The sequence below is a fragment of the Staurois parvus genome, unplaced genomic scaffold (genome assembly GCF_062004578.1).
Source record: "Staurois parvus isolate SC_StPar_1 unplaced genomic scaffold, SC_StPar_1.0 ptg000172l, whole genome shotgun sequence".
NCBI lineage: Eukaryota > Metazoa > Chordata > Amphibia > Anura > Ranidae > Staurois > Staurois parvus.
In genome coordinates, this window is record NW_028317968.1 from 7,305,583 (window position 1) to 7,320,785 (window position 15,203).

The 15,203-nt window shown below is 39.6% G+C and overlaps 1 protein-coding gene across 8 annotated transcripts in view; it reads left to right on the top strand.

Moving 5' to 3' along the window:
• The window catches only part of BCAS3 (BCAS3 microtubule associated cell migration factor), a 1,369,778-nt gene that overhangs the window by 698,291 nt on the left and 656,284 nt on the right, over window positions 1–15,203 (top strand). For all 8 annotated transcript variants that reach the window (XM_089676635.1, XM_089676630.1, XM_089676633.1 and 5 more), the window contains one exon: window positions 3,924–4,024. In XM_089676635.1, the coding sequence (XP_089532761.1) occupies window positions 3,924–4,024 (101 nt within the window). The remainder of the gene's footprint in view (window positions 1–3,923; window positions 4,025–15,203) is intronic.

Below are 15,203 nucleotides of genomic sequence, written 5' to 3' on the forward strand. Positions count from 1 at the left end.
CATGGTTGCGCAAGCATCATGATATGGGGATGTTTCTCATACTACGGTGTTGGGCCTATTTATCGCATACCAGGGATCATGGATCAGTTTGAATACATCAGAATACTTGAAGAGGTCATGCTGCCTTATGCTGAAGAGGAAATGCCCTTGAAATGGGTGTTCCAACAAGACAACGACCCCAAACACACCAGTAAACGTGCAATATCTTGGTTCCAGACCAACAAGATTGACCTTATGGAGTGGCCAGTCCAATCCCCGGATCTTAATCCAATAGAAAACTTGTGGGGTGACATCAAAAATGCAGTTTCTGAGGCAAAACCAAGAAATAGAGAAGAACTGTGGAATGTAGTCCAATCATCCTGGGCTGGAATACCTGCTCACAGGTGCCAGAAGTTGGTTGACTCCATGCAACACAGATGTACAGCAGTTCTCAGAAACAGTGCTTATACAACTAAATATTAAATGATTCAAAGGAAAGCAAAATCTTCAAACATTTTTCAGTTTATATAGTGAATGTATGAGTTTGTAAAGAAGAATACAAACACTGCTATTTTTTTGAACAGTCTAATATTCACTTTTCTTCAATTGTTTAAGAGGAACAACACAAATTTGATCTATTTTTCTTCATGTTTTGATTTGGAATAGAATGTGTAGTGTTCCCAATGCATTTGTGTGTATGGAAATAAAAGCTATTAGAAGGATTTTGAGCTTTATTCACTTTTTTCAACACACTGCTATTATTTTGAACACAACTGTGTGTGTATATATATATATATATATATATATATATATATATATATATATTTATATTTATCTCTCTCTTTTATATATATATATATATATATATATATATATATATATATATATCCGGGGCATTTTTACCTGAATGCATTCCCTGTATTTGTATCTTTGTATCAACTCCCCTTCTTTCCTTATACTTACCTGAGTCCTCACTTGATCCAGCTCTGTGCCCCTCTCTAATGGCTCTCTCCCTGCATTCACAAGACAGAGAAGCAGCAGTGGGAGCCATAAAATAACATTTACAACTACTTTAAACAAGAGAGTGAGTCAGAGCTGTGACTCTCTCCTTCTCACTCTCTAAAGCAGTGACAATGAAGCTAATTTGCTAAAGCTGTTGAGAATCGTAACTCAAGTCATGTTCAAAAGAAAGCACATGTTTACCTGTTTTATCTGCATATTATTGGACAGCAATTAGCTTTTCACATGATTAGATAACTGAAGTGAATATTCACTCTTTTGAATGATATTCACACAACATATGAGTATAAATTCTCAACTCCTTTAGTAAATTTTCCTCAGTGTCTCTAAAAGGAAACAACTTCTAATGTATGCTCTAACTAGGTAATTCTTATTTCTCTGATTATCATATGTCATGGGTGTACCCCATGTCATGAAATATGTATATGTAGTGCAAATGTTGTACATATATATATATACTATTTTGCCAAACGTATTGGGACACCCCTCCAAACCATGGCCACAGGTGCATAAAATCAAGGACCTAGAAGCAGACTGCTTCTACAAACATTTGTGAAACAATGGATCGCTGTCAGGAGCTCAGTGAATTTGAACATGGCACTGTTGCTATCTGTGAAAGTCCATCCGTGAAATTTCATTGCTACTAAATATTCCATGGTCAACTGTTGCAAATGTAGTATTATAACAAAGTGAAAGCAACTGGTAACAACAGCAACTCAGCCACGAAGTGGTAGGTCATGTAATCATCTATAGGTACATATTGGCATCAGCATGTAAGCTTCAGGTAGACAATAAGTTGTGTCATGCTGTAAAAATGGATCCTATAGCCATATACATGGTAGGCAGACCTATATAGTCATAGGTAGGCATATACCATCATAGGTGTCTATGGTATATGCCTACCTATGACTATATCAGTCTGCCTACCATGTATATGGCTATAGGTTCCATTTTCACAGCATGAAGCAATGTATTGTCTACCTGAAGCTTACATGCAGATGCCAATATATACCTATAGATGATTACTCAGTTCACATAATACTCACATGGTCATAGACCAACTTCATCTTCATAGTATGCAGCAATACACTTCCTATGTGTACTCCATATGTGGACACTTGGTTGATCAACTATCCTTTATCTATGGAACACATGAGCCATCCGGGCAGCTTACGGGACTGATCTTTTCCACGCCTGTAACTTTGATGGCCTTCAATATTTAGGATATGTAGTGTTTACCATGGCATTATTTTGATTCTTTAGTTACAACGGCTGCAGTACTCTTAATGTGAATTCTCCTTTATTTGCTTCCGTTCCGTTTACTGATTCCCATGTATGTATGTATTTGGCTGTATGAGCAGCTGCTTGGGTGTTCAGACAACGTTGTCTTTTTAATTTAGTGACGTGCCGATGGTGGTTGTTCACCTTAATAGTTTGTTGTGTGACTTTATACATTTTTTCTATTAAAGCCAATTTTTTGGCAATATAGTGTGTGCGTGTGTGTATGTGTATATGTATATATATATTATACATATATATATATATATACAGCTATTGCTGTATTCTTTTGCAGCAGACAGCCAGCAGTAGGTTTGATGACAGGCTGGTACAGTACCTTGCAGATTCTTTGATGGGAAGAGGTGAGGCCAGGGAAAAAATAAGTAATTGCATCTAAAATAATATGATCTTAAAAGACTTCCTAAATTTGCTGAAGTTGTGTGTTACTTTCTTAGCATTCAGTAGAATGCTGACATAACAAAAAAGCAGAATGATGCATATAGTTAATGCAAAGACCAGAGCAGTGGGTGAAAGCCATCAGGTCCACCCACTACGGGCTGCCTGCAGAAAATTACAGGGTGAGAAGAAATACAAGACCAGAAACCCAGCAACAGTGGCCAGTCATTAATACATGCAATCCTTGTATAAAGGCAAAGCCAAGATTGATTAATGCACAGGTCTGTTAGGAATACAGCAGTATACCAAGATTCAGGAAATACCTGAAAGTACACAGGGATCTTTAATTTAAACAATATTTGTTAGATTTCAGCATTAAAGTTTTTTTTTTTAATACAAGGTTAAGGACAATTTGATTAAATTTCAAAATCAATTACAGCTGGACCACTAACAAGCATCTAAAATCACAGGTGAACTATATAACTGGAAGTTTTTTTACCTGCCAGTTGAGCTGTTTTTTTGTAAATCTAGTCCTGAGAAATACACATTGTTGTTACACAGTGCAGTGGTTGTAAACTTCAGACATAAAAAATGAACAAAGCACATCCTTCTACAGTATGTACTAGCCTGAATCCAAAGCATTGAGAGTGATGCTGAGTCCTCCTCTATCTGCACAAGTCACTGATAGAACTGTAAGCTCACACAACAGTCTATTGGCAGATTTACTCCCTCCCCACTCGGCTCTGTTATTTTTTCTATGACAGTGTGTAGAGAGGGTTGTCTCTTCCCTCCAGTCAGCTCTCAGATTACAAGGAACTCTGTACTCTAGCTCTGCAGTGTGTGTGACATCAGATCCCCGCCCCTGCTCTCTGCAGCTGAGAACATCCCTTTGATCTGTGTGTTTTAGAAGGCCCTACATAAGAAATGGCCGCAGATAAACAGGTACTACTTACGTAGGAGGATTTGTTTAATGTTTGTTATCACCTGAGGCTAGTCACTTCACTTTAAGTCACACTTTCTTTTACATGGGTCTTTTTCCTCTACCAGTCAAAGCTCTGCTGTACAGGGACTGTAGGAGGTTGATGCCAAGAGAAAATTAAATACTTGCATTTAAATATTTTTTGTTATGATGTGTTAATAAACACTCATTAATTTGTGCCTTTTAAATCTGTCTGGAGTTCAAGTGTAATGACATTTCTTTGTGGCTAAAGAATGGCTCTAATCAAGCATTCTAAAATCTTGTTTTTCAGTGGTTCCTCCTGGAAGTCCTGGTCCTATCACACGGCATGGTTCTTATGACAGTCTGGCGTCAGACCATAGTGGCCAGGAGGATGAAGAATGGCTTTCACAGGTTATAAATTAAATTGTGTGGTCATATTTTGTTGTAAGACTACGGGATATATGTAAGGCTACTAGTGTAAGGCTACTAGTGTGTCTGATCTGAGTGTTGCTTTTGACAAAAAGGTAATGCAAGATGTTGCACTGCTTATGTTTCTATCTATAGGGTAGGTAAATTGCTGCAGACACCACTCGGTTTAAAAAAGAAAACATATGTTTTATTTTTTCTGATGGGGTAGTTTACGGGGGAGTAAAAGATTGTAAAGTGGTTTATGGCAAAGCAGCACATAATAGCTCTAAAAACCCACCGCAAGTTTCCTTCAAGACAGTCAACACAGCCATGCATGGTGCACGTATTTCTGATGGACAATTCACTCTTCCATATATCATACTTAATACTACTTACACCATTACTAGCAAAATTACCTAGGTGCAAAAATGCTCATTAATTTTGATAGGTAGTTTTGTATTGAAAAAGCAAAAAAAGTGCCAGTTGATGCTGTCACTGCTATTATATTAATTCTTTTTTTTCTATATTATATTTACATCTGAGTTTTGCTTTTGGTAGCATGCCCAAAATATGTAGTGTAGTATCAAAATTAAATAAATGCTTAGGTGATCAAAAGGCACTTATCTGTGATCCTCATCTCTATGGACAGATAGAAATAAAAAAAAAAACTAGAAAGAAAGCAAAATAGACATCAGATTGCTTCAACATGCAAATACTATTTAGTTGTGGGGCATCAGATTGCAAGCATGAAACATAACATATTGGCCCTATTTGTCTGCATTTTCACCCATAATTCGCACAAATTTCACAAAGGATTTTTTTTGCTTTATCATGTGGCGGGACTGCACTGGAATATATGTCCAATGCAGTCCTACCTCACATGGTGTGAATGTATTCTAAATGTTTGGTAAACATTTTGTGAAATTTAGGTGAAAACCTTGAACTGACCCCTTCATGTACATATCAAAATTGAAACCGCATGCTACTGGCTAGGAAGGATAAGGAGTGTATTAAGCACATCCACGTTTAAAAGAAAAAAAAACAAAAACTTTTTATTGTTTCTGTACATCAAATGCCTCTACAATATACATTCCTCTGTGGTCTCACATTGAAACTTTTATCATATACTGTATCTTCTTAGGCTTCTCTTCAAATGTCTTCTCTGGCATTAAATAATATGACAAGATGTTCTCGAGCATAGGGAGATTCGATCCTGTTATGTTTCTTTGAGCAGAAGATGTTCCTTGTTGTGTAAAATAATAAGGGAATGTTTTTGCTAAAGTAAACACCTTTATACAGTACATAGTGCTAGTTTTCCATTCTATATGGGAACTGCTGCTCTTTCAAATCTAATGGATTGTCTATATGGGGTGAACAAGATACATTTAGCCATTGCTGTAGGCAGCATGTAGGCGGAAGTGTAGTCTTTACCCAAAGAACACTTAATTATATTTTCTTCAAGGGTTTCCTATAAAGATGCCTGAGAATCCTGCATCACTGCAGCAAATATGTTGGCTGTAATTGTGTTCTCAGACAGGAGAAAAACAAAATATAGGAAAAAAACCCAAGCAGCTAAACTGACCTAATGTCCTTCTCACAGGAGAATGTTAAGAACTTCAAGCCTCAAAAGTTTATGATAACATGTCACTTTATTACAGGCAAAGTGCTGTATACAGAGAGTTATTGTAATTTTTAATAAAACAAATTGATGGCAGTAGTTCTCAGAAAACATCCTGAGGCGTTTAAATTCAGACTATGAATTAGATATTGCTGGAGACATTTTACTGTTTTTAACTTTTACAGACTTTTACAGAAGCTTTTCAATATTTTAAGTTTTTTTCTCATCATTTCTCAAATGTATATTATATAAACTTGTATTTCCTGCTTGTACAGGATGCAGGCTTCTTTAAATTCTAACAAATAGGTTATATGCAGCTACCTTCAGGTGACTGAACACTGGCAAAAAACGCTGCTAGGACATCTCCCTTACAACCCCTCCCACTCCCAGCTAGCCTCAGTTTTCTACTTTGCTTTCCAATATGGAGTACTTTCTTTTTTTTTCTGAACTTTTTCCATAGTGATTCTTCTATCAGGACCTGGTTGCACCATACCCACTGCAGCTTTAGTGCAGCTACTGGATTGGATGACTTCTTGGTAGTACCTTGGAGAACCATACATGGAAGTTACGTGCGTACCATACGTAGAGTTAATCACAGGGTGCTCTACTGGTCTAGAGCTGTGGTCTGCCTGATGTAGAGCCTAGGCTATGAAGACTGCTTGTGTATGCCCATTGTGGAGGTCAAGAGAAGGAAGGAATTAAAACTCCCTTATTTCTGAAGCAGATTAGTGAGTACGAGGTGGAAGCCCTCTTAACCTTCATTCCAGGGTGCACCTACCTTTTTGTCTCTCTAGGAGAACTTCGCACTGCTGTTTCCCTGTGGAGTGCAATGAGTCCAGGATGGCAGGGCTTAATTTTTTACACCATTGTCCCCCATAGGATTGAATAGTACTGGAGGATATCAACAATGGCACTGTTGTACCTGCTTAATTTTTACAAAACTAAAGAAAACTATAGCTATTGGTATAGATGTCAGCTCTTGCTTAGGAGGAGGTGGGTCCCTTTGAGAACTTGTGTGTGCACGAAACGCATCAGTGAGGAGCCTATGTGCTGACATCACACCACTGAGTCCATGTGATGGTCCGACGGCCATATCTGTAAGTGTGGCTGTTCTGTTTTTTATGTTTTTTATGTGCTCCACGTGGATGTAACTGCTTTTTTACAAAATAAAAATACTACATTAAATGCTACCTTTCCTGGGCTCCGGTCTGTGAGCTCTTTTCTCTAGGGTCCACCACCATCAGACTGTTAGCTTTTTCTTGCACTGGGGAAGTCATACATTCTTCAGAGGGATTTCCATACAGAGCCCAGCTGCATCTGATATCTGATGCATATCCATTCCTGCACTGGAGAGGTCACATCTTCTGGAGGGATATCTGTATAGAACTCAGTTGTTTCTGGCTTCTGGTGAGTGCATAGTGGTGGAGGATTGTCACCGATGTACTCTGCACAGATGTCACTCCATTCCATTGGTTATGATTGATTTAAGCAACACTGTTGGACACTTCACTTTTGGACTTTTTCATATTTCTTTATTATTACGTAAATTATAAGTTCACACAGGAATATTTTTGTGTTTACACATCTTCACTATATGATCTAAGTACCAGTGCTGCACTTTTCTGTATAAGCTCTTGTTTAGAGTTGGAGCAACCAGTGTCTTTTCACCTGAGGTTGGCTGGTATAGGAACTTAAGGTCAACTGCATTTTCATATAAAAAACAAAACAAAAAAAATCAGCAAAACCAGCCAAGACCTTCCTGGTTGATTTAATCTTATATGGAGACTGGCCTCACCCCGAGAAGATATTCTGTCCTCAAAAGTATTTTGTCCAACAATATCATATTGAGGAAAGCTTTCTATAGTATGTAAGTGGGCATTTCCTGTGACAGATCCTTAAAATCCCTTTTTCAATAAGAGCCTCATAGCCCTTGTGGAGGATAATCATGTTTTTAACCGCTTCCATACCAGGCACTTTTACCCCCATCCTGCCCAGGCCATTTTTCAGGTTTCAGCGCTCTCACACTTTGAATGACAATTGTGCGGTCCAACAACACTGTACCCAAACTAAAATGTTATCATTTTCTTCCCACAACTGGAGCTTTCTTTTCGTGGTATTTAATCAACACTGGGGGTTTTATTTTTTGCTAAATTAACAAAAAAAGACCGAAAATTTTGAAAAAAAAACACGTTTTTCTTTGTTTCTGTTTTAAAAGTTTACAAATAAATAATTGTTATTCATAAATTTAGGCCAAGATGTATTCTACTACATGTCTTTGGTGAAAATAACCCAAATTAGGATGTATTATTTAGTTTGTAGGAAAGTTATAGAGTTCACAAACTTTGGGATATATGTGAATATTGATCAATCTTGAATTACTGACGGCCAATCTAATTTCTTGAAGTCCAAGAATGTCAGAACAGTACAGATATCCCCCAAATAACGCTTTTTGCAAAGTAGACAGTCCAACGTATTTCATAAGAGGTATGTCAAGTTTTTTAAAGTTGTCATTTTTTTGTCATAATTTTTCAGAGAATTAAAAAATTTTAAAAATTATTTTCGCTATTTCTTTTTACATACTGTCACCAGTGCAGTACAGCATCATCATATAACTGGCATGGCGGTGATCAGGGACACTGACTGGTTACAGTACGTAAAAAAAAATATAATTTAAAAAAATTGTTTTTTTTTTTATTAGTTTTAATTTCGTATTACATTTTTTCTCTTCTTTTAAGATTTTTTTTCATATTTCACTATGACCAAAGTAGTATAATGTTACCATAGTAACATTGTACTACATTGAGGAAGTGATCAGTATTTTTTTTTTGCTTATAGTAAAGAATTACTTTGCTATAAGCAAGCATTTACCTGAATGACATCGATTCATTCAGGGTTTTTTTTTTTGTGCTTAGCTGTGATGTGGCCACGGCTAATCACAGGACACAGCTGGGCAGTGATTTTCCCAGCTTGTGCATGTGATCGCTGTGACCATTCACAGCTAGGCACACTAGTATACAATGGATGGCATAAAAGGAAGCCATCCATTGTATACAACTGTCATGTGACCTGCTGTGATTGGTCACAGCAGGTCACATGGTATTTGAAACAGGGCCGGTACACAGATCTGTCATTGGCCATGTCTGAGGTACATGGCTGGTGACAGATTGCGCCGCGGAGCGGGCCTGCGGGCAGGCACATTGTCCATGCCTGAAAGGACGCCATATGGCGTCCACCTGGAGGGACGAGGTGTTTTGCCGGCCGCCTTTGTGCTAATGGCCGGGCAGGAACCAGTTAAAGACCTGGTAGACAAGAGTTTAGAGGCAGTCTTTAAAGCTCTCTCCTACATGGCAATTCTAGTCATGCAACCTGTGGTTGCTTTTATGGCTGTCCATCAGTCTAAACTAAACCTATATACCGTGACCATGGTGCCATTCTTATGAATACCTCTGTCCACAATCAAATGGAACTGTTACTTATGGACTTGTCCCACTATGTAGATGCCTTGGCAGATACTCTTCACCAAATTTCCAGAATAAGTTGTCACCTTATCCACATGCACAGGATTCTCTGCTCCCATGCAGGAAATGCCTTGAGAAGTTTCCCTTTGTTGGCAAACCCTTGTTTGGTCCCTCCTTGGCCAAATACATCAATGAAATTACAGGGGGTAAAATTACTCTCCTCCTCAAAAAGAAAAAAGGCTTGAACCACTACCAGTCTTCCACTTCTGATGTTTTCCAATGCCAAGTCTAAAATGGGAACATTCTTTCCTAAGAAGACATGGCCTTCCAAGCCAGCCAAGTCTAATGCCAGGGTCTCTTCCTTGAAACGGGGTGCCACCAGTTCTTGGTGTGGGGTATGTTTGTAGATCTTCATGGCTTTGTGGTCCCAACACACCTGTATTCAGTGTGTCATTTCCCAGAGTTGCAAGCTGAAGTTACGCACTGTACCCCCCCACTTCATGTACGCAAACTTTCCCATTCCCTGTCTTGAAGGGCAGGTCTCCTAACTGCTGTGCAACAGCTTCTGTTCTGTGTCCCACAGTGGAATGATTTCAAGGTTTCCTCTCAAACCTCTTTTTATAATATATGTATTATTGAAACTTACAAAAAGAGACAAAGACAGTTACACTACAGAATTAGGCATAATATAAAATTTTACTAACTGTCAACTGACAATAAGGCAACAGTGGGTTTCATGGGGTCTTCTTTAACCTCTTTACAGTTCCAAAGCCCAATTCTGGACCTGAAAGGCTAAACCATTCTGGACCTGAAAGTTCTCAACTTGATGCTATGGGTGCAAATTCTTTGCATGGAAAATGCAAGGTCAGCCATTGCGGGGGTCATTTGAGATTATTCAGGGGGAATTTTCTGGCCTCCATAGACATCAAGGATGCTTACCTACAATTTTTCTGTAATACCAATTCTATCTGTGGTTTGCGGTGGGTAACCAGCATTACCAATTTATCGCCTTTCCATTTGGTCTGTCTATGGTCCCTTGAATTTTCACCAAGGTTCTTGCCCCAGTTTTGGCTTTGCTACATACTCATGGGGTTCATGTTGTTGGATACCCAGATGGTCTTCTACTGAAGAACCATCATTCCTAGTCTCTGACCATTCATACTCTGCAGAGTTTTGGGTAGATCCTCAATCTGCAGAAGTCATTGATGGACCCATCCCGAAGTTTGGAGTATCTGGGCTTGTCTCAGCCCTATCCCAGGTATTTCCTACACAGGAACAAATGTCTGCCCCTTCACTCTTACACCTGGAGCCTCTGTTAAAACTTGTGTCAACACCTGGGCCACCTGCTGGTGGCACTGTTGTTCCCAGAGTCAAAGGGCACAGTTCCCGTGGTCACCAGTGGGTGACTTCCAGCAGCTGGGCTATCCAAGTACTTAGGCTGAACCTGAAATGGGCCGGGGGAGGTATATAATCCCGCTCTTGGCTGAAATTCAGTGCTTCAGTAGTCTTCCTGCAAGTCGTGTCCCTGCCTGAGCCTGATCCTAGTTCCTGATCCTTCTTCAATGCTCCTCATCCTTGTTCCTATACCTGCACCTGACCCTGAGACCAGTTCCTGTGACCTGCTCCATGTACCCTGCATCCAGCTCTCCCAGTGCCTTGCTCCCTGCACCTCTTTTTTCCTTTCTTAGACCTGACCTTGCCCTGCTTGTATGTGATACCTCCATTTGTATATATTTAGTTAGGTTACTGTTTGGGTTGCTGCACTTTCATGTTTATTTTGTCACTTTTCTTTGTTTATGGTTTATTGGTGTTTTTGGTATTGTAAGAATTATATTTATGTTAATAAACTTCATTTAACTTTAATCAACCTGGTTCCTGAATTCTTAAGATACAGCCCACTGATCTGGTCATCCTTGCTGGATGCCTGTGATATTCCTGACAGTCTCCATGCTCAGAAGAGGCCCTCGATTTTTGCGTGCATGAAAGTTCTGGGTCTCATGGTGGCCTTCTTCAAGGCTATATCAAGACCATATGGCTAACACAATATTCTGGCAGTGTGGGAATAATAGACTCTGTGGTTGGACCATCCTATGGGGCAGACAGATGGCAGCCTATGGGGCTGGGATGCAGTCCTAGACATCCTCTTGGTGCAGGAGATATGGTCATTAGAGGAAGCCCCTCTTCCCAACATTCTGGAATCTGTTCGGACAATGCCACAGCCGTAGCCTACATCAAAATTCAAGGACACACCAGGAGCTATGCTGTTCAAAAAAGAAAGCTGATTTGATCCTTTCGTGGGCAGAACTTTACATATTGGCCCTGTTTGTTGTTATGCCAAGCATGACAAATTAGCAGGTTGAATTTCTCAGCCAGCACCTGTTTCTGAGGGATAAGCTCATATACTTCAGTACATTGCTTACAGCCAAAGACCATAGGTGGGTCCTGCTGTGAACTGATGGAGGGTGCTATCAGCAAAGTCCATAAGTAAAGTGCTTACCAGAACACCATCAGTATCAAGTGAATCTTTTATTTGCTTCCAGGCAAGTGCTTCACTAAAAACAAGGGTGAGTAACACGTTTAAATAGATGGGGTAACCAATTACAGTTTCTCAAAATCCCAGCACCACCCCCTGGGAATCCACAGACAAATTAAGTTAGCAAACAAATTGTGCTGTCAGAGGCAGAATATTATATATACTTTTGCCCCATAGAGAGAGACCTAGGGGTTGATTTACTAAAACTGGAGAGTGCAAAACTTGTGCATCTGTGCATAGTAGATAATCAGCTTCTAACTTCAGCTTGTTCAATTAAGCTTTCACAAAACAACCTGTAAGCTATTTGTTTTCTATGCAGGACTGCACCAGATTTTGCATTCTCCAGTATTAGTAAATCAACTCCATAGTGTACCAAGAGAGGAGGTGCTATATGACTGTGTGCATGACTCATGACTCATTTCCTACTTTGCTTGGTGCAAAGGGAGGAACTTTAATCCTGCAAAGTATTATGCTGTCTTTTTTTCAATCTGGACTAACATCTGGCTTTGTGTAACATCAAGGGACAAGTCTCGGCCTTGGCCATTCTTTTTTAGAGACTTCTGACTCTTTGGGTATGGCTTTTGTCCATGGCATAGCTCACATCTCCTCTCTAATATCCTGCTTCCCTTTGGGACATTAATCTGGTTCTGGATATTCCCTTGTCTGACATTTCACACGACGTAGCCTTTTTTTGTATCTTTACATCTGCAAGGAGAGCCTCGGAAATAGCAGCCTTATCGTGTAAGCAGCCCTTATTGGTATTGCATAGGAAAAAAGTTGTTTTGAGACCTAGGGCCTCCTTCCTTCCTAAGGTAGCCTCCATCTCAACCAGGAAATTGTTCTTCCTTCCTTATGTCCTGCTCCAAACCATCTCTGCACCATTTGGACATTGTGCATTCTGTGAGAGTTTACATCTCTGTTCTCCCTTTATCTTATTACCACCATTGGTATGTGGATTAGACAGATAATCATCAACGCCTATAGTCTGAAGGACAAGGTTCCACTCTTCCCTTTCAGGGCATGCTGTACTCATGGCCTTTTCAGCATCAGACATCTGTTTCTCAGATTTGGTAGCCTTCTTCTGTTTACATGTTTGTTAAAGCAGATCTAAACTCTCCAATTGTTTTCAAGCAAGGAAGCTGCCATCTTAGCCTCTGTTTGATCTTCAGCTGCCATGGTGCTGCACGTATGATCGGTTATGACACCAGACATTTGGTGGTTTGACAGTTTAGTTGAGAGCAGGGGCGGACTGACCATTTGGAAACTCGGGTACCGCCCAAGGGCCCGGGGGCAGTAGGGGGCCCCATGAGATGCCCCTGGTACCTTTTTCATAGGCTTTTTTGAGTTTGGGCAAGGACACAGGGGCCCCATGATCCCCTATTGCCCGGGGGCCCCATGAGTTGTCAGTCTGCCCCTGGTTGAGAGCACAAGGGCACAACATCAGTGTGTGTGGTGATATCCATCTAAGTGATAGTCAAGATGTTCATGCATTGTCACTAAGGTATCTCTCAGACCAATTTGTTTAAAGCAGTAGTACACTTCAAAGAAAAAAAAAAAGATTTCCCCCTGCAAGGTAAAGGCATAATGTGCTAGTATGCATCTCATACTAGCACATTATGAACAACTTACCTTAAAAAAAGCCCTCCATTGGTGTGCTGTCACCACTGCACAAGCTCCCAACTTCACCTGGTCTTCCTTCTGTGTTCCCGGGCTGTGGCCGCTTCAATGGCCGAGCTGTGATGATGTCACTCCCATGCATGTGGAGTCCCGTACACACGGGAGTTGCAGCTGTAGAACAGATCTGAAGGAATGGCACAGGTATGCCCTTAAAATTTATTTAGATATGTATAGTATATTTTTACATTGTACTGTGGAATATTGATAAATAAAACAAGTTAAAAGAAGTTGGTTTGCTGTATGTAACCCATTGGAGAGATTTACTATCTCCGTCACTTCCATCACGAAAACAGAAAATTGATAAAGTACACCCCAATGGGAACAGCATTAAAAATCCCGTAGAGATTCTGTTATTTACTTTTTCCAAAGCTTAAAAAAGCTTAAAAAAAATTAGCTGGAGTTCTGTCTGATCTATAGAGTATCTTTCATTATTGCATTATATTAGCATTAAAGATTAGCTCCAACAGTACATGCCAATTTCAATAAAACATCTCTCGAAACAAGATAGGTGGTAAAGTTGGGGTGTTTTGGCAGTTCAAGTGTCACTTTTCATTTTTTTAACATGCTCTAGGAATATTGCAGTAGAATGAAACAGTGTATATGAACAACAGCTTCATTCTTTCCCCTAAAGCACTCTTTTAAGTGAAAATTAAAAATATAAGCTATTTCTGTAAGTCTGGTTTTACTGTATGATTTACTGAAAAAATTTAAAAATGCAACCAAATCATTTTTACACTGCCTTCCTTTCTTCACTTAACTTAATCCGCTCTTTCTTCCACCTCTGCTCGACCCAGTACATTATATACATTACTTACTTGACAGCCAGCTAGACTAATCTGACCACAGAACACGAGTGAATAAACACACAAAAAGTGCCAACTGAAAAGGGCTGCAACTTCCAATGGGCAATCTGAAAAGTTTTATTCTTGCCAGCACTATCCAGCTCTTTCCACTATACTTGTTTTTTAGCTTTCTTTCTGACATTATACGTATGTCATCAAGGGTAACAGAATGCATTGAGAAAGCCTGCCCTTCACTTCAACTTTTCAATTAGAATAGTGGGTAATGTGTGTTGTCAGTGTGAAGTAGATACAATATGTTTGTCCTGCACACAACAGGAGAGTGAATAGGAACATCTGGCCATAGCCTCGATTAAACTGCAAAGGCATCTGTTTACCTCTCGGCTCTGTGACACTGATGGTTCTGAGCTTAAAATATACAGGATGCTTTATCTGTGGCCTAATTTGCACTGCTTCGGAGGTACAGGCTATGAAAGAAGCTGAAATCTCTTTAGGCAAACCAAGGAATGGTGAGAAACAAAAGTAGTTGGAGAGAGCCTTCTGTATGCTCAGAGCCTTCAAGGCTTATAAATCCAACAGCATATTCAAAATTCTTGCCTGGAGATGCTGGGATCTGAGGGAATAATGCATAACTGGAGAGAAACAAGTGTTTCTACAGGCATTGTTCTTGTGCATTAAGTGTATTTACTAAGGCAGGTGTCAGGTGTTGACACAAAGAAACATGCATTAATAGAAGTAATGGGCACAGGGAATTATTGTGGACTGTTCAGTGAGATATAGCTGCAGCTGACATCTGAATTTGTAGATAGCACATTTTTCATGCTACATATGGAATTGATTCTGTCCTACGCATTGTGACTGAATAATATAATACCAGGGCAGTCAAATTCCCTGGTATCATCTGCACTACTGATCCCATGAACAGTTATGAACATGTAATATGGTCCCCAGTAACAAATAATGACTGCGCTTCAGACAGGCATACGCTGCCAGTTTGAAAGCAGAATTAGTGTATCTGAGAGTATTACTGAGCTTATGTGAGCCCCTTTAGGTTCCTCATTTTCATGTTTTAATAGAAAAAAAAAATATTACAACC